Genomic DNA, 21,375 nt, shown 5'->3' with positions numbered 1-21,375 from the left:
ATATAGCTGATTTGAATTTCTGATTAAATCAAAATCCATTGTACTTGGCAACATTTTTCGCTCAATAGTACTATAGGATATGCAGCCTACTGGCAATCCATACTTATATAGGCTGCGTTCTGATATTCACTCAGTATTGAAAATCTATAATATACGTGATCTGAACTATATATTTTCAGTATGACAATGAATATCGAAACGCATTCGTAATCAAAGGATACTGCGTCCAGAGCACTGGCTGTCATCCCCCCCCTTAACATCCCTCGTCGACTGTCGAACGGTAACTAATGTAACATAATGCAAATTATACTACTTAAGAATGAATAAGGAATGAAGGAATTTTTTATATTTTTATATGTAGCGTTACGATTTTTATATGTATTTGTGATTAATTGATTCAACGATCAAGTAGAACGACGGATAAAAGTCCAAATAGAAACGTGAATGCACACGCTGCTGTTAGCAGTGAATTCTTAGAATCATTCTGAGAAGAACCGGTGATAGTACTAGTGATAACAAATTTTCTCGTCGTTGGATTACTGTGATAAAATGTCCAATACGCTCACGCCGTTTGTATACTGGGCCCAAACTGAGAGTCAAGTTACACTGAAAGTAGACTTAACTGACGTGAAGGTTCGTTACATTCAATGCATAAAAGAAGATTTATAAAAATGAAACTTTTTGATATTAGAGTAAAAATTTTTGTAATTGTACATTTTATTTTGCAGGATCTCAATGTTAATCTAAAAGAAACTTTATTGCAAGTTACAGCCTATGGACAAGGAGCTAGAGGACTAAATAATTACAGTTTCAGCCTGAATCTTCACTCACCTATTGATCCAGATGTAATGAGATATCCATAAATCAATTTTTATATATATATTTAAATATCCATAAATTATTCTAATAAATATTTTTCATGTAATGTTTATTGTAGGAGAGTAATTATAAAGTAATTGATCGTGAAATAGATTTTGTTTTAAAAAAGAAATGTAATGGTTGGTGGCCAAGATTGACAAGTCAGCCGCAAAAGCCTTCGTGGCTCAAGATTGATTTTGATAAGTGGAAAAGCGAAGATATGGATGACAATGAGGATGAGAAACGTGATATCCTTGATGATTATCCAGATATGTATGATAAGTTACATAAAGAAGAATTTGGTTATAGAAAAGGTATATTTCATAAATCATTATAGTTATATGAATATTAACAACAATGTTAATATGAATGTGAACAAGATTAATATATTGTTTTTTGTTTTTATAGAGGATTTCGCAAAAGTATATCTAGTCATATATAACCTTTGTCAATTTGTTGGCTTTATTTATGTGCTTGCTGTAATGGCTGTTAGATATTCGCGCGATGGACCAGGTATATCTATATTTACACATGTTATTTTAAAATAAATTTTTTTTTATAATAAATTAAATCTAAAAGTTTTACTAAAACTCTTCTAATATTTTATACATTGATCAATTTATCACCACTTTTTTTTTTAGAAATGTCTTATTAATACAAAATATGTCTTTTCAGATTTTATGAAAGAAACGTATCTTGCAGTTGGCACTCCGGTCAAATTCGTACAACTTTTACAATTTCTAGAGGTGATGCACTCTATGTTTGGATATACAAAGAGTAGTACATTGGTGTCTTTCCTACAAACAGGAGGCAGAACATTCATATTGTTTTTGATGATCGACGCCGAGCCTCGTATGCAAACTAAACCAGTTGTTTTCTACCTGTTTCTCATATGGGGTACAGTAGAAATAGTCAGATATCCATACTACATCACGCAGTTATTGAATATTAAAATATCTTTTTTGACATGGTTGAGATATACAATATGGATATTTTTATATCCATTGGGCTTCGTATGCGAAGGTATCGTAATGTTACGGAACATTCCATACTTCGAGGAAACTCAAAAGTTTACCGTTTCTTTACCAAATATTTACAATTTCACTCTTCACTTTCCATCTGTTATAAGAATTTATTTGCTTTTCTTACTCTTGCCTGGAATATACACGGTAATGTCTCATATGAACCAGTTGCGTTCTAGAAAACTTGGAAAGTCGACTATTAAAAGAAAGTATAATTAATTTCGCAATAAGTAGATAATCTATCATTTGCGATATTCTTCTTTACGCCGGTAATTACTTTTACAATAAAGGATGGGATATACACAGAACGAATAATAATAGCTCTGTTTTAGTTTAGCTTTCCTAATACCAATGTCATTTTGTGTAGATATTTGTATGGATATATTTTTATCGCTTTCAAAACTAGTGAATATATCTAACGAAAGAATTTAAATAATATATACTCAGAATCAATGCAAAGAGCTTTCGAGACGTTGATGCAAAAGGAGATTTTTATTTAGTCAAATTTAATATTAAGGGAAATTAAAAAATGTAATGAAAAACTTATAAAACATTACTAGTACAATTTGTAACTAGTACAAATAAAATATATTTTCAATTGAAATTTCGGGGCCCTAGTATGATGCACCCATTGCATCTTCTCCTTTCTATGGCTCTATATGCATTGGTTGCATAAATTGCGTTTTATTCAATGGCTTCATTATTTAGTATACATTATTTAGTATACATTATTTAGTATACATTATTTAGTATACAATTGAATATTCACACAGACTATATTATTCTGTGTAATGAAATACACAGTACAATTTTATTTTTTTTTTTTTCATATCATTTGCATGTATAGTTGCCAATTAAAATAAAATATAGAGTGAAGAAACTACACAAAATGAATATTGTCTCGTTCGTGATACAGACATTCAACTGCGTCTTAAATAAAAAGCGACATTGTTATTAAAAATTTAGAATTTCTCAGGAATCTAAATCTCGAACATAAACGCTCTGTACATGAAAAAATACAATAAATCATGTAAATAGATAACAAACGTGATAAGATTTTTTCTCTTCGAATCTTTTTGTGTTTATATGTCGAAAATAAAAGCAATAAATATATAAATTAGTAAGCCTTCATTTAATTATAAGTATATATTTAATGTAAAATATATTGATCATACAGCAAAATTTAAAAATTTGCTGAGAAAGATAAACATTTACAATGCAAAACTCTGTTTATTATTAATTTAAAATTATATTTTATTTAAAAAAACAAAAGAAGCGAATTAAGCTTCGTAAATTTGAATTTCAAAAGCGCTTTTTTTATAGATAGTTATAGATATATTCAGTACATCGATATTTCTTATTAATGCGTGATAGATGCGAAAGTCCTTGGCGGCCTCAATGAACATACAACTAAGTTGAGATAATATTTTTTGCAATAAAATTTTGTACAAGAGAAAAGGAGGATAATTGATATCATATGTAATTGTTGATTTGTTGATTTGTTGATTTGTAATTGTTGAGTAAAAGGAAATTTTACGGACGATTACTAGCATAGCTTCTTATTTTTGTATTGGATATTTTTTGAGAATGTTCTCTGCGCATGCGCGAGAAAAGCGACTTGTATACCATGCTATCACTGTCTTCCAGCAAAAGATCTCTGCTTTCATGTTTTATGCGGAGTATCTCCACGAGTTTGGTTAGAAAGCATGGCAAACACGCTATACGGCCGTACCGGTTGTAGTTTCATCCTACGATCATTTGCACCACATATATAATTATTTTATTAAAATATTAGAGAAACATTTTTTAGACGGTAATTATTTACAATATCGGTCTTCACCTACAATTTTGATAAAATTGAGCTCAATCAACGCGATTTTACTCAAAATAAAAGAATCATTCGATTTAATACGGCGAGATGAACCTTTCAGCCAAGAGATATTTGGAATTCATCGCAACGTGACGCAAAACATTTTCACTTAAATCGTCATAAACGTAACAAAAAAAAAAAAAATGTATGATCTAACAAAGACGATTTCATCGATGACTGCCGGCGAAAACAAAAAGATAACATTGAACGATGCTGATCTTGACAAGATTGCCATGCTCCTCGTTGGGAATCAGCAACGCTTCAGAGAAAATATAATAATTCCCAGAATGCTGGGACCCGTGCATATAAAAACCATTGAAGAGAAGAGAATAGATAGTATAATGGAAAGCTGTGCATTCAAGAGCATCATGAGCTGTGTTATTGGTATGCTTTTCTACCTCGTTCTTTTCTTTCTGCTTCTTTAAGAGATGCTCTGACTATAAGCTGAGAATAAAATCCATACAATGTTAAATCATATGTATGAATTACAAATATTTGTCAAAATTTCTCATTCTTTTTTTTTATTTTTTTATTTAAATATTTCACTAATTTTGCAAGCAACAAAATTTTGATAAACATAAATTTTTAAGCAATCGTCAAGAAACTTTTTAATCAATGTAGATGAGGATTGAATTTTGAAATTATAATTTGCCAACTGATCATGTATCATCTTATTCTTTGTATATACAAGACATATTGAAATGTCTCACAAATGTTTAAAAATGAGATTACATAATTATAAAAGTAATATCCTGCTAAAGAATAATTTCATTTTTAGGATATGGTTTGGGAGCAGCCATCGGACTATTCTCCTCTAGTGTGAATCCTAATGTAGCCAGCATCGAGAAGCAGCAAAGCGCGCGAGAAATATTGAAAGAAATGAAAACTACCACTCTGAGTTACGCAAAAAACTTTGCTGTCGTAGGATGTATATTTTCTGCCATTGAGTGCACAATAGAATCGGTAACGCTCTTGAAATTAGATACATGCTTTATAAAGATATTGTTTCCAAAATAATAATTTGCTATGTTTCGGTGCATTCTCTCCAACATATTGTAAAAGATTGTTTTAACTTCTAGTCTAGAGGTAAAACTGATTGGAAAAATGGTACATATGCAGGTGGTTTAACTGGTGGACTAATCGGCTTAAGAGGTATTACTTTTTATGCATAATAATTATTAATATTTTTTGGATTTTCTTAATTCAAGTCTTAATCTTGTGTCTTTTTCTTTCTTAGCCGGCATAAAAGCAGGTATAGTTGGCGCTGCAGGTTTTGCAGCGTTCTCAACGGCGATAGATTATTATATGCATAGATCTTAAACTGCATAGCATCAGAAGTTGTTGAAAGATATATATATATATATATATATATATATATATATATATATATATATTGTATAAAAGAGATATAAAAATTTATGTAATTACATATCTATACAATTTCTGTATAAAAACATGAAAATGTTTTTAATGTAAATATGTTCCTAAATCTAATCGTGTGAAGGATTAAAAGCGTAAAATATATTGCCGTCTCAAGTAATTTTATCATCTAACATTCCATATCATCTAACATTTTATCCAATTTTATGTTAATATATGAAATTCCTGTTTCTTCGTACAATTCTTATATGTAATCACATTTCACATGTTTGGTTGTTTGTATTGCGTAAAAAAATTTGCTTAAGAAGATATTCATGGAGAATACTTAAATCTTTACTCACATTCATCTTTACGCTACTATTTCTATCGGTATGTTTGATATATATCTTTAAGAATATCTAGGAATACATCTATTTTATATATGTGGATTCATATATGTGAAGACCTAGAGAAAGGAAGTTACAAATGGCCAATATAAAAAATGGACATAGAATATTTAAATCTATTTAAAATTAACTTTGGATTGTCTTTTCATTTAAAAGATTATTTAGCACATTTATATTTCTTTACATCTAGGTTACTTAATTTTGATAACTAAACGATTGTTTTTGCATGTTCTAGCGTGATTAGTTAGATTTTTTATTCGAGCATTGCATCAACGTTTCAAAGTTTTTATACATCTGTCGCACATAAATTTAATGAGATTCTTCGTTCTCTATCAGCAACATAAGTTTTATCTATGATTTATTTGTTATGAATATGGAAATGATTCTTTTAATATGCAACTAAAATGTTTATAATCATTCATAAACAAATTATTTGCATATTTATATATGAAAAAGTCTTATATTTCCTACATTAATATTAATACTTGTATTGCGATAGTGGTAGTAAACGAAAGTTGCAAGGCACTTCTCTTCACAATTCTTGTCATCTATATCATTCTATTGTATAATTATTTTTATTTGAGATGAAAATCTTTGAATCACATTTGTTTGATATTTTCTTTTGATAAAGTTGCTGCCTATACAGCTGAGATCTAAAGTCTATATAAAAAATTTTTTGAGATGAAAAATCATGTTGATGATTCTGATATGAAATATTTACGATTTTTATTCAATGGTCTCATGTTTTGTTTCCTCATATAATAAAATCTTATTTATTATATATCTGCTTAAATGCATAATGAGTAAAATATTAAATAAATTGTCAATAATTAAGAAAAGACAAATAAGAAACTGATAGAAATTAAAATATTTTTCTTTAAAAAATAGATCTGAATAAGATTCTCCGTAAGTTACTTGCACAGTAAAATCTTCGAAATAGAGCAATTCTCGTCCGAGTAATTTTTATTAAAAGAAATAAGCTATTTAAGTGCCTTACCTACCAACTTTGGATATGCAAATATTTGTTTCATATTGTGCTACAATTCCAAGTTGATTTTCTTGGTCTGTTTGTTCCGAACGAGGCATTTGATGCTAACGAGGCTAACAAAAGTCCTTATATTGAATATAATGTATACTTATCAAAAAGATGTATCGGTTAGAATGTTCATATTCTTACGAAATATGTTTATAAAACGCGTGGTATGTATCAAAATGACATTGCCCTAATAAAAGACAAGCTTAGAAAAATATCGTGTCCGAAATCAAAACCTTGATAGTGTGAACTACTGAAGAGGTTTTATAAATCTTTTTTGGCACTCGGTAACAATGAGAAGTCATTTCCTTCGCTTCACACATCGGTACAAAAATGTATGTCTGATCAAGGTTGCTGCTGTTGCATCTGTGCCTGCATCACAGCCAACAATTCCTGCATGTGTCGTATCTCTGCCTCCTTTTCTTGCAAAATGCGATCCTTCTCTGACACGGTGCTATTCTTGTCAGTTTCCGCAATACTGCAATGAAAAAAAGAGAAGATACGAATAACGTTCGTGCAAAAAGTTCGAGATGCAATATGATATGAAATATATGACTTACGTCTGACGTCGGGGTGGCACCGGAGCTCCTTTTGCCAATCTTTCGCTACGGTAATTCTCATAATGTACCTCTTGCGTTACTTCCTGCAAGTCTTGCATATGCGTGCTATAAGAGAAAATAATAATATTAGACACATATATCGACATGGAAGAGATTCATATAATTATAACAAAAACAAGACAGCTTACATCAGCATGGTCCTTAACTTGATAAAGTCACAGTGATCGGGATTCTCTACCTCAACAACGCCCCACGGATACAATCGACCTCGTACTTTTTTTCCTTTGACCTCGAGCAAAGTATTCGCACCACATACTGCGAATGGGACGGCCTCCTTCAATTGACGTACCTGCTCTTTGTAATCTTCGTCCTCGTCGCTATCACAGTCTGGTAAAGGATATATTTTGATTGCACTATCTTCAATTTCCTCCATAACTCGTTTCTTTAGGCGCAAAACTTCTTTTTTGGTGAGTACATCGGCTTTTGCTATTACAGGTACTATGTTAACTTTGTTGTGAAGTTGCTTCATAAACTCGATGTCCAGTGGCTTCAATCTAATCAGGAAGAAAGATAAAAACTGACTGTATTCATCTTGTCATGTTTGTTTTTAACTTTAAAGAATTTATATCCATGATTATCAATACAGATTAACTTTAATCTCGGTTTAACTTACCTTTTATTCTTTCTATCAATTACAAGAATTAGAAAAAGATAAAATTAAATCAAGAGATTAAAGTAAATCTGTATTGCTAGAAATGGAAATTTATAAATATTATAGAATAATGATTCGTACCCATGGCCAAATGGAGAGATGAAATAGAAACAACAATGTATTCTATTATCCACAATGTTCCTCCTGTTTAAACCGCTCTCGTCACGAAGAAATCTTTCAAATTGATCATCTATATATTGAATGATAGCTCGGAAACTGTCCGTGTTATCGATTGCATCTCCATAACCAGGTGTATCAACGACTGTTAATCTAAGCTTTACACCTCTCTCTTCAATTTCGACCGTGGAAGCATCCAATTTAACGGTTTGATTGGTTTTCTCTATTTACAGAAATACAAGTAGACTTTAATTAGATATTAAATAAAAATTTATAAAAATTATATATTTCACTAAATATATAGAATAAACTAAGATAAACAATTCATTTGGATACCTACCAATTGCATCAGGGATTATCCGCTCGGGATAGAGATCCGTGAGAAAGAGACTATTTACCAAAGTGGATTTCCCAAGACCAGACTCTCCCACAACCATAAGCGTAAATTCAAAACCCTTTTTCACAGATTTCCTGTGTACTTGATTAGGCAAATTTGCAAATCCCACATATCCAGGTGTTTCCAGACTGGCGAACTAAAAAAGAAATATATCCGTGTTCCAAAATTAATAACTATATATATTTTTTTCTCACGACAAAAAGGGCAAATATATATATATATTTTTATATTCTTAAATAATAAAAAAATAAAAGAAAACTGTAATTCTCTGATTAAATTTAGCAAAGTTTCTTAAAGCAAAATCTTTAACAATTTATTTTCTTATTTATTCCAACTACAAAAAATCAATAATCTACCCATGTTAACAAAAGAATTCTGATATTAATTTAACAAATTAGAGTTTGCTCAACCAAGTCATTCTTACGTCCATTTCCGCCAGTGCAAAATTAACTTCAATCTCAGCTTAATTAACTCTGTCTCTTCCTCTGATTTTCAAAAGAATCATGAGAAAAAGATGAAAAGTAAACCAAGTTTATAATTAATCCACATTGAAATGAGCATTAAGCTGACGCATATTAAACATTCGGATTCTAACACACGTAGGCAACGTGCGCGTGACACGTAGGCTCACACGGCACTTACGGTTTTCACGCTTTCGCTCGACATGTCGGATGCGTGCGTCCGTGTGATTCACTCGCGCTGTATTTTCTTGTCACAGCTAATTCGGCTGAATTCTCTTTCTCGTTTTCCCTTCAAGACTGACGCCGGATACCGACGATCGTACCGCAACCGCGTCACAGCAGACGCGCGATGAATGGCAGAACAAATTATTCCGTTCGTGGACGTATTTCACTTCGATCACGCATCGCTCGCACAATCGTCCGCTAGGCCTTCTTCTTAGGAGTCTGATTACGCCTGCAGTGGCCGCCGAAAGCGTTGCAAGGTCGCACCACACCGCCGGGCACGACGAAACTCGAAGACGAAAGGGCACAGAGCACAGACTGTACAGGATCGGGGTGGAATGGCGGGGCAGAGAGGGGGGAGAGAATACGATGAATCGGAGTTAAGTTTAGGCGTGGCAACTAAACAGCTGAACGACATTCCCCATTCCCTGTTAGTTCGGCAAGTCGGATCTTGAATTTATATCTTTCAAAAGGGATAATTTTATGATGACATATTTACTCCCCCCCCCCCCCCCTCCCCGCATTTGCATCAATGGAAGTTATCAATTACGATACATATATTTAATGTAATAAACTCCTCGTTCCCTTCACATGTACATCCGCGATTGTTTATTTAAACAAAATCTTTTTTTTATAAACAGCATTTCTTCTCTAAATTTCTAATATTAATTATGAGAGAAAGAGGGAAAGGGGAGGAGGCGGGCGCGCTTACAAAATATATTATGAACACACATTTCATATTATTCACAATTACAAATTACATCTCGCTTACTTGATCGCGCGTGAAAGACATTACTTACTCTCTAATACACTGCATAGATACGAGGCAAACAGCTACTTTATTCAGGAAATAGTATCATATACAAGCATTGTTTTACATAATATTTTATTATTATTCCGAATTTTCGTTTTATTTGCTATTCTCACGACGTTCCTTGCTATTCACGCAATTCCGCAACGTCACTGTTAGCATTGGTTAATTCATTACATAATTATTAATATATAATAATCGGCGCCTCTCCTTTGTATCGCTTCCTGTATGTAGAAATTTGTGGAATCACGTTCGCGCGTTACACTTCGCGAATCCGTCATCGCTCGAATCGATTGAAAAAAAAAAAGGACAGTTATTTAGCAATATTAAACAATTATATACTATCATCTTAACGAACATATGTCTTAACAAACAGTTGATGCACAATGATCAGCGTTGTATCGTGAAACGCAAGAATTCTATGGAAGGAAACGAAACTTGATATAGTCGCAACTTTTCTTTGTACTTCTTTAAACGGTCTAGTCTCAAGTACAGATAAGAAATACTAGCGTAAGATGAAATATACATGCTGTGACATTTTTATATTTGTGATAGTTTGTACACATACTCTCAATGTTATTAGACACGAAACCCAACATTAAATTGACACGAGTATTAAAATGTACTCAACTTATGTGGCATCTTAACAATCATCGTTTATGTATATAAATCGCGCTATCACTATCGCGCTATCAGAGCATGCATCGTGCACGGTTTTTTCTTTTTTTTCTTTTTATGTATATCGTAGTTACAAGTACTCTAGCTTTTCATTGAGAATCAAGAAGTTAATTTAAATACAAAAGACATTCGAAGAAAAATATTTATTCTTGATTAAAAATACGCAAAACTTAGGAAAATTGTAATAGATTCGTCTGTAGCATGTATACATATCTATTATAATTATAAATATAAGATATACATATACATATATATACATATATATATACATATATATTTATATATGTATATCTTTCTTTGCGGGTAACATCCCTTGTAAGAGTTAAAAAAGGATATTGCAATTTTCTGATAGTAAATGTTCGAAGAATCACCACTAGATTTAATTTCAAACTATGAGGGAATCTGGGATTGATTTTAAAATTTTGTCAACAATGGTTTCTTTCCCCGATTTCTACGGGAAAATCAGAGACTATTGATAATATCGTTAGTTTTACTTGTCCAGCATTTTTAATTTTTCTTCTCGAGGCTTTGCACCTCCATAAATGGAACTTGTTTTACTCGATTCAGCCATAGAATTCACAGGCTCTTTAACAGTCCTTGGTTTAAGTTCCAAACGTTTCCTTCCAGTGGTGTCTAAAAAATATTGAATGTTATATATTAACTTAATGTATGCGTTTAAGATACCGGATAATTTAAAGCAATTGTCAAAATTAAATTTCTAGTCTTGTCTCATTTTATATATACGCCAATAATTTAACAGAAAAATTTTATTTTTCTGCAATAAGAAAGATGAATCTAAAAAAATATAAATCCAAAATTATTTAGCATGATTCTTTATTTCATTAAATAACTAATGGTGTTTCAATATTAATAAACAATAATATCCTAGAGATAATAGATAAAAATTCCAAAAATATTTTAAATTTGTTAAAAATTCTTATTGAACCATAATACTATAATATTGATTGTGAAAATCTTTTATCAAAAAAGATATACATATTATTATGTACATACCTGGAGGAGGTGCATCTTTCTGATAAGGATCATCCTGAAAGGGTTTCCGGTCTGAACCACTTCCTCGAAGTGGAGGTTTATTACTGTATGATCTGCTAGATGTACTTCGTGACCAATCGCGGTTTCCACCTGTGTCATCATTGAATTGACCATAATTGCCTCTATTACTTCTAGAATCCCATCTATCGTTGCCTTGCCTACTACCTCCATGAGGGCCTCTATCGCTGTATCCTATGCAATGGGACAAGCATTAGTCATCAAGATTTTGGATATATTAAGTTTTGTGCAGTACAGAAATAAAAAGTTAGTTTGGCATTGTAAGCATTAGTAACGTGTTGGTAAACAAGATTCCCATTGCATTCTATTATGTTTATGAAAGCGCATAATGTTTACTTGAATATGAAGATTTACTATCGAAATCATCGCCGTATCCACTACGGCCAGAATCTCGTCCTTTGTACCCGCTTCCACTACCGCCAGTGCCACCGCGTCCTCTCCTATCGAAGCCGCCGCCGCGGTCGTTTCTTTTTCCTTCTGCTACATCGATCTTGATCAAACATTTATCTACTTCTACCGCCCCATCCATTTCCAATGCTGCTTCCAAATCAGACAAATCCTCAAACTCGACATAGCAGAAACCTTTGAATCTATAAATAATAAAAAAAAAGAACTGATTAAACAGACAGTTCTATGAAGGAATCAAGTAATAGTGGATCTGAGACCTGATCTTGATCTTTGTAATGCAATATTCTCAATTTGCAAAAGAATGGGATAACACATGGTTTTGTGTAAAAACAATCAGCTTGTAATCAGTAGGTCTTAGGTTCAATTCCAAGTTTTCGATGTTACAAAAGATTGATTTGTAAGCAAAGGAGTATAAAATGATTGTGATAATTAGTCTAATTGAAGAGCTATACAATATAAAAAAAAAATATTGTAAAAAAAAGATTAATACAAGTCTAATACGAATGAGAGTGCACTGTTATATTTGTCAAAATCAAAAACAATTGATATGTCAAATTTAAGTCACTCACCAATAAAAATTATATTCAATAAAATGTCAGATGTTAAAATTTCATTCTGTTTCATTGATCTCTTGTATAAAGATCAAAAATTCAAATTTCCATTTCTAAATTGTTCATTAAAATGTAAAGGTGGAAGGAATTTTTTGCTCAAATAGCAAAAAAATCAAATCAAATGATAAAATAAAAATTAAAAAATGCAGTCATTAATAAAACAAGTCAACATTTCGGATAAAGATGTTAAAATATTTAAAATTGTAATAACAATGACTGGAATGTTATATAATGAGCCTATGTTATAAGTAAACATACAATACTAGATGTAAAAGATTAAAAAATGCAAAGTTAAAGATTGCGAACAGACGGGACGAAGGAACAAAGTAAATGGTAGTCTGCATTTCAAGAATTTCCATTGTTTCATAAAAAAAAGTTAATTAATACATATTTGATATTGATATTAATATATTACTACTACTTCTATAATACATACTTGTCAGTGTCCCTGTCTTTGACCAGTCTGATGACTTTGACATTGAGCTTCTCAAAAATTTTGTCAACGTCGCCTTGTACAATTCCATTCGGCAAATTTCCTACATATGCGGTATATGGAGGTTCTGTAGGCAACGGTTTTCTACTCCGATGAGTGGGATAATCTCTAAACAAATAAAAAAAATATTTATACTTTACATACATGAAATACATTAAAAAAAAAAAATTAAAATTGTTTTAATCAAGGTATTTCATATTTTGCTTCATGCGCATACATTCATAGATAATTACATTTACATGTAAAGCAGTCATAAATGTTCTTGTATCATGTCTTCAGCTATTAACAGTATATTAACTTATAAACAGTTATTTCTTTTCTCAATAACATTGAAATTAAAATTAATATTACTACAAATATATCCCATGCAACTTATCCAGATAAATCCATCAACATCAATTACATACAGCTCTTTTTTATATAAAATCACATGTTTATGAAGAAATCACGAATATTCTCATTATCACATGTTTCAGTCGAATGCATGTTCCAAGTCAAAAAATTCAACGTGTACCTGCTACGCATGCATGATATTGTACGCGCGCGCGCGCGCGTGCACGCGGATGTTGTGTAGATGTGAAGTGAGGAGATCATCGTATATCAGAAACGTACAACGACATGCAACTCGATAGATTGAACACGCGAACGCGATAGAAACGGAAAATATAATTTCCACCGATCGCACCCGGTTGCTTTACAGAAAAAAAAATCGTAAATACCGTCGCGAACCTCCCTCTCGCTCTCTCTCTCTCTCTTTCTCACGCATTCCCTCTCTTTTCCTCTCGCGGCATGCATCGCACGTGCACCATTCCCGATCCCGGAGCCGCTTCCCGGCGTCGCGTCGCATCGCGTAACGTCGCGCGGCCGCGTACCCGGACTCGGGCCGGGTCGCGGGCGAACCGAACCGGCCAAAATAAAGCCGCGTGTCAAGGCGCCCCGCAAGGTGTTGCGTCTGCACTCCGCGTAACTCACTTAACCTTAAAACCGGGAGATATACGCGCGTGGGACGCGCGCGTCCTCGTCGATCGGATGTGGCGGCCGCGCGTCCCGCGGTCGGGATCATCCGAGGCCCCTCCGGCCGCGTGACACAGCCGCAAACGCGGCCGATACTTGCCTTGAATCGTCGTAAGCACCTCGACCAGCCATATTGAATGCACGGAACTGACCGGGACCGCGTGAGTCGAACCAGTCACCGTGCGCGCAACACCATCGCGCGCTCGGATACTCAATAATTTATCGATGTGAAATCGCGGGAGTGAAACGCGCGGCAGCCGGACACACTGGCGAATTTAGCCGGTTGAATCGGTGATCACGTCCCAAAGTGACACGCGATACGAATCACAGTTCGGGGCCGAAAAGCTCGAGGCTCGTTCCTCGGAGCACTTCGCTCAAGCGCGTAATGATCCGCACGTCGAATTGACCAATTGCGCGTCAGGCGTGAAGAGCGCAGCGGCACGACTCGAGCCGTGATTGGCCGGCTACCGCCGACGCACGCCAATGGGACGCGAGCTTGTCATTTGAACGTCTCTTCCGATAGCAGTATTTTTTCCAGAGTCGCTTTTCCATGTGAAAAGATGTGCACGCACCTCCGAGGAATATTGTTTCTTATTTCTATTATATATCACATATATATTTATATATTTATGGAGATCTTATCCAAGACCAAGACCTCCAGAGAGCGAGAATTATATTGCATTTTTTCTAGATGTAAATTTTGTTATTTACGATTTATTCTCTGATATTGTATTTAGCGTCACGATATTTATATGAGTTTATTAGATAAATTCGTTTACGCATTAGTACACACAACACTTTCCGATTTCTTTTTTCGAATCTGTTCAGACGTGATTTCCCGATTTATTACGGGCTATTAACGTGCAGATACACGTGATTTTTAAACAACCTATCGCGCGATTTTTTTTACAAACACTACTTCTTCCTGGCCTGCTCTTTCCTTTGGGCGATTTCTAATAAACGTAAATTAAATAAACGTCAATTAATCCTTGATCATTTTTTAAATAAACAGTTTAATTAATAAATAAATCTATTAATTTCAATATGTAGAAAAAAAATTAGACTCTAGAGACAAGAAGCGATTCTTCTAGATTATTTAAATATCGAATGAAATAATTCTATCATTTTGTTAATGAATGAAATTAGTATCTTCTTATTTAATGTAGAAAAAAATTGGACTACGATGAATTATATAATTAAAGATTTAAGCGATCCTGCCATAACTGTATTAATCGCTAATTAAATTAGTAAAGTAATAACATTTTATTAGTAAGCAAAATTATTAATATTTTATCGTTTAACATGTTCTGAAAGAAAGATTCTGTTGCGAATAATGAGTTAGAAGTTTTGATTTAAGTTTTAGTTTCTGTCGATTGAATTATAAATTGATTGATGTTGATCGGAATTTAATCAAAATCACTTTATTTTTTATTCCATCCTCAATTCAATTTTACACAATCGAACGCACTTTTGACCAACGTAGTCTTATACCGTCTCGAATCTCGAGGCTCGAACTCGAGCTTCGAGGGTGAATCAAGATGACTGCGATAGCGCGCGATACCCACATGGCAGAGTTAGGTTCGGGTGATCTTGAACAGCAAAAGACCAACAAAATGAATTCCACCATACTGGACAATTTTAATAAACTGAAGGACAACAATGATTCTGTGAGACTAAACGCCGGAGTCGCGCTGCTGAATTATCTTCGTCGACATAATACGGTAAGTTAATTGTGTTAATCCCCATGTGCTACCTGGGCTACCCTAACTCGTGTTCGATAATGAACAAGAGAAAAAGAGGACAGAAAGAGAGACAGAAAGAGAGGAGATTTAATTTATATTAGGTCTATTCTAAATCCTTTTTTATCAATAAAAGCGGCTTACAGTCAATCAGAAAGCTTATAAGCTACTTCAGATTTACTTTAGTACTTTCATCGATAAGAGAGAATTCAGAATATGAGCCATGTTGTGAAGTATTAAACTGTTGATTTATTCTTACAGAATCAGGATGGTGAAGAGTTGAATTATGCATTAGTCAGACTTGTTCGCAGTCTGGGATCTTCAATGACGTTTACTAGAAGAGGTGTTTATAGCACCTTGACAGTCTTTCTGATGATGCATCCTGAAACATCAATAGAAAAACTTTTATCCATAATGAATACTCAATTACATCCAGCTGGCAGTAATCCTAAAAGTGTAGGCCTTATCTACAATTCTGTTTTTATTTTATTTAGAATTACTATAAAAATAATGCTTAATATGATATCACTTAATATATTACTTAAATTTTTGTTCTTGTAGGAAAACGCCGATGTATACATGGGACGCATATTGCTGTGTGGTGCATTGATAAGATCCAAGTTACTTGTTCAAAATAGTGTTGAGATACAACAACAGGTTACAGAGATTCTATTGAATGCTGGCAAACAACGTAGTTATTTGTCATTTATCTCTGTTATTTTTCTCAGCGAACTTATTATTCAACTTGATATTGAACCTATGAAAAACATTTGGCCGATTGTTGAAAAGGAAATTGGCAAGCCATGGTCAGAACAGACTCTGGATACGTTCTATGCATTGCTTATTATTAGAGATAAACATCCATCGCTAGTTAATCATAAGTTTTTAAAGGAGCACTTAGGTGTAAAAGAAATTGTCACCAAAAAGTCTATGGAAGATATTGTTAAATTGTTAACAGTATGTTATTTAATAGGACTTAAATTATTTTTTTCTTTAAAACTTTTTATATCATATACAGAATGACACAAATTTTGTTTTTATTATTATACAGGCCCTACCCAGAATCGTTTCTTATCGTCATCCAGTGTTTAAGCTATTTTGTGAAAAGCTGATAGCGACTGAACTTGTGATTGACTTCTGGAATGGCATTGAGCAGAGATTTATAAAACCATCAAAGAGTGATGAATATATCGCTGTAGAGATTTTACAATTGATACTTTCTAATATTACAGATAAATCTGTAATTCCATTGTTATTATCTCCAAATCTTCTGCAACACATGTTGAAAAGATTTTCTAATTGTAAAAGGAATAACAATGATGAGGTTTTAATAGCATTCAGAGAAGTTTTACGCATGGTGGCATCTGCTACAAGTGACGAAAATATGAAAACAAAGACGCAGTTGAGTATATTGAAGAAGCTCATGTTACATCCTGGAGACTTAATGATAGAAAAGAAGACGGGTGTTAAGATGATCCAAATAATTACAGGAAATTTGAGGATAGACGGTATTAAAAAATTGTGCCAATTGTATAGAGATATTGTAGAGAATAAGATGATTAAAGAAAAAGAAGATACAAAGGCAGAGTCATGGACGAATGCTGAGCGAACTTACGCAGCGCAGCTATTAACAAAGTAAATAAAATTAAGCGTAAAAAAGATGTTTTTATGATTGACATAGATTGATGTAATATTTAGTTTGTAGAATATTGCAATAAATATATTTTTTTTATTAATATTTAGATTAATGGGTCGTCAAGAGACATTCTCAGATCAGGATTGGAGACTTGAACAACTGGTATTCTTATTCAATCATGGTTTGTGTGAAATATCAACTGTTGGAATAGAATTAGCACGTAAGTATACTGTATATGTATGTATGTCTTTTTTTAAAATCATGTTACTGAAATATGATGCTGAAATAAATTCAATTATTTTCAGCGCAATTCAAAGATTCTTTTTATCGTGCTCTGGATCATAAACTCCCAAAGTTGGATAATGTGCGAAACTTGTTAAGCGCTCTGGTTCACGATTTAAACTCGAAATTGCAATCCAAGGCGATACGATTAAAATCGCCATTAAGCGATGCAGCGTCCGATGCTTGGAAAAAAGTAGTGGATTTGATTGAAAAATTAGAGAAAAATACAAAAAATGCGGAAGCCTTGCCGATATTTCATACGATGAATTTACATATGGGTTTGCAATTATTCTCAGATCCTGAAACGGCAATCATGTCGATTAATGAACTTCAATGTTGTTACGAGAGATTAAGTAAAAAATCCAAGGAACATAAAAAACTCAATGCAGTTACGGAAGACGAACCACAGTGGGTTGAAGTAGTAGTAGATCTTTTGTTATCTCTTTTGTCTAAGAATGATCATTTGTTCCGCTCATTAGTTGGTTGTGTGTTTCCACATATTTGCCCATACCTGACTTTACCTGCAGTTTATCAGATATTAGCCGTAAGTTTTCACTTATATAATCCTTACGAAGACAAATTGTTTTTCAAACTGAAAAAAAATTTTAATTTATTAATTTAAAAATGTGAAGAGTTCAATAATAAATTATATCTGTGACATTTTGTTTCAGGTATTAGATATAAAAAATGACCAAAAAACACTTACCACGAAACAAAATGACGATGAAGATTCCTCCGGTATAGAAAGTGAATCAGAAAGTGATAAGGATGAAGAGGAGGAGGATAGTGTTTCGGACAATGAAATTTTATCGAAAAGTGAATCCGAGTCTGACGCAAATGAAGACGAAGATGAGGATGAAAGTGAGAACGAGGATGAAACAGTGACCGATAAATTAAGAATGGCAGTACGTCAAGCTTTAGGTGATGCTGCAACGCAAACTGATGACGAAGACATCGACGTAGATCAGATAGGTGAAGAGGAAGGAAAGCGATTGGATGAATCGTTAGCAGCAGCTTTTAAAATTTTACGAGAGAACCGTCAAGCTCGTACTAAAAAGCAAGGGAAAACGAGCCAGGCGTTAATGCATTTCAGAGCACGTGTTATCGACTTATTATCCATTTATTTAGATATTTGTCCGTCTATGGCGATTACTTTAGACATGATTGTGCCACTTTTCGCTCTGCTAGAATTCTGTATAAAGGACCCGCATCAGGAACCACTCGCGCATAGAATTCGGACTTGCCTGAAAAAGTTATCAACAGTGAAAAAGTTTAAAGATACAACGGATGTTGACGATACTTTGTTAATTATGGTGTTAAAGGTAATTATTTAAAGCAATTAAACGCACGTTTGCATTGAATGATATAATGTCTCTTTAAGGCTCTAATTGAAAAAGGAGAGCGTTCCGCTTCGGTCTGTCAAGAACTCAATGGTAAATTAGCAGAGTGTTGTACCTTCCTTGTAAGATGTGCGCAACAAGCTAATTTGTCCACTAAAAGCATTGTGGAGATATATGGTGAAAATTTAACTGCGTTTTTCAAAAAAAGAGATTGTGTTCTTTCATCTATATTATTTAAGGGCGTATTGCAATTGTGTTGGGAAGGTAATTGGCAGCTAGCTCTTCTACTGGTATGTATTTGCAATATTTTTTATATCTATACAAAATATATATTGCAAAATAAATATTATAAAACATTATTTAACTGCCTAGGTGGACTTTGCTTTTGATAGCAGTATTCGATACTTTCGTAGGAATCAGGCACTTGAATTATTGTTAATTTTCTATAACAATAACCGATTGCTGAGCACGGATGTAAAATATGCCGACGTAAGAATGAAATTAGAAACGACGCTTTGTAAAAATATCGTAGATACATTTAAGGAGACATGTGATCTACATACAAGCAACAATGGACAATCTAGTTCATGTAATGACGTTAATGCACAGAAGAAAGTTCTACAGAAATTTATCGGTCATCTTTTAACGCTATTGCGTGTTGTTCACGCCCGTCATTTGCCACAAGCGTGGGATTGGCAAGCTGTTAAAGTGGCATTAATAGAATACAAAAATCAAAATGCTTTTTCTGGAGATGCAAAAAGTGCATATAATAAGCTGGCAGTAACAATTGGGATACCACTTAAAGAGTAAGTGTAAAAATAACATAATATTTGATTATATCAATTTTTCTAATTTAGTTTTATATTTGGTATAATTTTTTATCGTCAGACCATCAATCAAAAAAAATACTAAACTAAAAAACAATTCTGCTGATACTGCTTCGCAAAGTAATGGCAAACAGAGCAATGTTGGTTCTCAAAACGGAAAAGTGAACAATTCGGAGGAAGAAGAAGAAGAAAGAGAAAAAGAAAAAGAAGAAAAGGAAGAAGAAGAAAATGAAGAAGTTGCACATAGTAATAATGTGCAGAAGAAAAAGAACAAGAGCAAACAAAGGGACAAGCGATTACTGAAGAAAGAAGCACGTGAATTACGCGCAAAAGTTATGTCTCAAGATATAGAACTGTTTAAATTTAGCAATATTAATTTACCAGAAGTTAATTTACCAGAAAATGAAGTAGATACAATGGAAGTTCTACAAAATGGGGATTCGCACGATTCGCCTACAAATTCGAGAACATCGCAGAAAAGAAATCATACGGAAGACAATCGCGAGCCTAAAAGAAGAAGAAGTACTACTCATGTTTGATTTAGTTTATAAATTTAAAATAAAAAATAATAAAATATTCATAAGTACGAAAATCAGGAGATAAAGATTTAAAATACACATCGATCCGTTCAGATTTGAACGAGATATTTTTATATGCGAATAAACTCGCTGTACGTGTATGTACGGCTACAATTATTATTCTAAGTTATGAAAATAGATGAATAATTAACGATATACTAATTATTCGAATTTATATGTTGATTTTGTTTTCTTCTTTTTATTTTCGAGTGTATAGAAATCGAATGTATAGAATTAAATATACACAAGATAAAACTTATGGCCAATTTAGAAGTGAGTTTAAACTAAACAAACTGCTGCTTTTATCAAGACGATACTTTCTATATTCTATATTCTATTTGTTACATTCATAATTACATTTATCTGTTTTTATCTTAATTAATATCAACAATTTCAAATAAACTTGTAACTATCTATTTAATGAAAACTACAGAGGCTTTTATTAGTGCATATTAAATATATATTTAAAAAATATATATATATATATATATATGTGTGTGTGTGTATATATACGTATATATAAATTTTTTAAATTTTATCTTGCTAAATTTTCATGCAACAAGTATTTAAGTATACCATAAACATTGATCGAAATATTTTTTTAAATTTAAAGACTGCTTTCTTATTTAATACAATGCTATAAACATTTTATATAACTCGTGTATTAATATTACAAATAACTATTTGTATAGAGAATGTATAAATTTTGATCTGTACAATTGTCTTGAAATTGCTTCTCAACTTTTCAGGATCTTCCTTATATTCTTCCTTGTATTTCTTAGAAATAAATCATCGATATTGCGAACAATTTGAATTAGTGTTAGCTATGAATTATCATTTGAAAAACTAATCGTCCTTCGTTTCATCGC

General features: G+C 32.8%; 5 protein-coding genes across 13 annotated transcripts; 3 read left to right on the top strand and 2 right to left on the bottom strand.

The window, feature by feature from the left end:
• Positions 1-173: 173 nt before the first annotated feature.
• Positions 174-2,926, top strand: Hacd2 (3-hydroxyacyl-CoA dehydratase 2). Of its 3 annotated transcripts, none has more exons than XM_011642067.3 (6): positions 174-280; positions 413-633; positions 729-845; positions 938-1,172; positions 1,267-1,371; positions 1,534-2,926. In XM_011642067.3, the coding sequence occupies exons 2-6, from the start codon at positions 550-552 to the stop codon at positions 2,097-2,099; spliced, it is 1,107 nt and encodes a 368-aa protein (XP_011640369.1). In that variant the 5' UTR covers positions 174-280; positions 413-549; the 3' UTR covers positions 2,100-2,926. The 3 variants fall into 3 exon arrangements, with proteins under 3 accessions (XP_011640369.1, XP_025074579.1, XP_088936051.1); XM_025218794.2 differs by having other exon boundaries at positions 362-633; XM_089079925.1 differs by having other exon boundaries at positions 180-633.
• Positions 2,927-3,893: 967 nt separating this feature from the next.
• Positions 3,894-5,290, top strand: LOC105429281 (mitochondrial import inner membrane translocase subunit Tim22). The gene is made up of 4 exons (XM_025218795.2): positions 3,894-4,134; positions 4,529-4,713; positions 4,830-4,902; positions 4,988-5,290. Exons 1-4 carry the CDS (start codon positions 3,894-3,896, stop codon positions 5,068-5,070), a joined length of 582 nt encoding a protein of 193 aa, XP_025074580.2. The 3' UTR covers positions 5,071-5,290.
• A 1,171-nt stretch (positions 5,291-6,461) lies between these two features.
• Septin1 (Septin 1) lies at positions 6,462-9,530 on the bottom strand. Of its 2 annotated transcripts, none has more exons than XM_011642068.3 (6): positions 8,978-9,530; positions 8,279-8,471; positions 7,903-8,161; positions 7,298-7,663; positions 7,110-7,214; positions 6,462-7,027 (listed from the first exon to the last, which is right to left on the bottom strand). In XM_011642068.3, the coding sequence occupies exons 1-6, from the start codon at positions 8,999-9,001 to the stop codon at positions 6,895-6,897; spliced, it is 1,080 nt and encodes a 359-aa protein (XP_011640370.1). In that variant the 5' UTR covers positions 9,002-9,530; the 3' UTR covers positions 6,462-6,894. The 2 variants fall into 2 exon arrangements, with proteins under 2 accessions (XP_011640370.1, XP_011640371.1); XM_011642069.3 differs by lacking the exon at positions 8,978-9,530 and adding an exon at positions 8,760-8,909.
• A 308-nt stretch (positions 9,531-9,838) lies between these two features.
• Positions 9,839-14,480, bottom strand: eIF4H1 (eukaryotic translation initiation factor 4H1). 6 transcript variants are annotated; one of them, XM_011642074.3, is made up of 5 exons: positions 14,205-14,480; positions 13,034-13,198; positions 11,933-12,168; positions 11,522-11,752; positions 9,839-11,140 (listed from the first exon to the last, which is right to left on the bottom strand). In XM_011642074.3, exons 1-5 carry the CDS (start codon positions 14,234-14,236, stop codon positions 10,998-11,000), a joined length of 807 nt encoding a protein of 268 aa, XP_011640376.1. In that variant the 5' UTR covers positions 14,237-14,480; the 3' UTR covers positions 9,839-10,997. The 6 variants fall into 6 exon arrangements, with proteins under 6 accessions (XP_011640376.1, XP_011640375.1, XP_011640372.1 ...); XM_011642073.3 differs by having other exon boundaries at positions 11,915-12,168; positions 14,205-14,479; XM_011642070.2 differs by lacking the exon at positions 14,205-14,480 and adding an exon at positions 14,068-14,199 and having other exon boundaries at positions 11,915-12,168.
• Positions 14,481-15,614: 1,134 nt separating this feature from the next.
• On the top strand, positions 15,615-21,314 carry Mybbp1A (MYB binding protein 1a). The gene is made up of 10 exons (XM_011642075.2): positions 15,615-15,825; positions 16,105-16,299; positions 16,405-16,800; positions 16,895-17,478; positions 17,587-17,699; positions 17,785-18,305; positions 18,433-19,083; positions 19,143-19,391; positions 19,474-19,907; positions 19,990-21,314. Exons 1-10 carry the CDS (start codon positions 15,643-15,645, stop codon positions 20,465-20,467), a joined length of 3,804 nt encoding a protein of 1,267 aa, XP_011640377.2. The 5' UTR covers positions 15,615-15,642; the 3' UTR covers positions 20,468-21,314.
• The last annotated feature ends 61 nt before the right edge of the window (positions 21,315-21,375 follow it).

Source organism: Pogonomyrmex barbatus, unplaced genomic scaffold, assembly GCF_055798465.1.
Source record: "Pogonomyrmex barbatus isolate J1 unplaced genomic scaffold, ASM5579846v1 scaffold3, whole genome shotgun sequence".
Taxonomy (NCBI): domain Eukaryota; kingdom Metazoa; phylum Arthropoda; class Insecta; order Hymenoptera; family Formicidae; genus Pogonomyrmex; species Pogonomyrmex barbatus.
Note: the sequence above shows the minus strand (reverse complement) of the source record. Positions and strands in the feature narration are given on the sequence as shown.

Coding starts and splice junctions, on each gene's coding strand:
- LOC105429281 (XM_025218795.2), top strand. CDS start 3,894: ATGTATGATCTAACAAAGACGATTTCATCGATGACTGCCGGCGAAAAC. Junction 4,714..4,829: donor TTGAGTGCACAATAGAATCG/GTAACGCTCTTG, acceptor TTTAACTTCTAG/TCTAGAGGTAAAACTGATTG. Junction 4,903..4,987: donor TGGACTAATCGGCTTAAGAG/GTATTACTTTTT, acceptor TTTCTTTCTTAG/CCGGCATAAAAGCAGGTATA.
- eIF4H1 (XM_089079928.1), bottom strand. CDS start 13,937: ATGCGACGCGACGCCGGGAAGCGGCTCCGGGATCGGGAATGGTGCACG. Junction 12,169..13,033: donor AAAGACAGGGACACTGACAA/GTATGTATTATA, acceptor TATTATTTATAG/ATTCAAAGGTTTCTGCTATG. Junction 11,753..11,914: donor TAGTAAATCTTCATATTCAA/GTAAACATTATG, acceptor CCCATTGCATAG/GATACAGCGATAGAGGCCCT.
- Septin1 (XM_011642068.3), bottom strand. CDS start 9,001: ATGTCGAGCGAAAGCGTGAAAACC. Junction 8,472..8,977: donor CGAGCGAAAGCGTGAAAACC/GTAAGTGCCGTG, acceptor TTTCTTTTTTAG/TTCGCCAGTCTGGAAACACC. Junction 7,664..7,902: donor ATCTCTCCATTTGGCCATGG/GTACGAATCATT, acceptor CTTCCTGATTAG/ATTGAAGCCACTGGACATCG.
- Mybbp1A (XM_011642075.2), top strand. CDS start 15,643: ATGACTGCGATAGCGCGCGATACCCACATGGCAGAGTTAGGTTCGGGT. Junction 16,300..16,404: donor CTGGCAGTAATCCTAAAAGT/GTAGGCCTTATC, acceptor TTGTTCTTGTAG/GAAAACGCCGATGTATACAT. Junction 19,084..19,142: donor TGTTAATTATGGTGTTAAAG/GTAATTATTTAA, acceptor TGTCTCTTTAAG/GCTCTAATTGAAAAAGGAGA.
- Hacd2 (XM_011642067.3), top strand. CDS start 550: ATGTCCAATACGCTCACGCCGTTTGTATACTGGGCCCAAACTGAGAGT. Junction 1,173..1,266: donor AGAATTTGGTTATAGAAAAG/GTATATTTCATA, acceptor TTGTTTTTATAG/AGGATTTCGCAAAAGTATAT. Junction 1,372..1,533: donor ATATTCGCGCGATGGACCAG/GTATATCTATAT, acceptor ATGTCTTTTCAG/ATTTTATGAAAGAAACGTAT.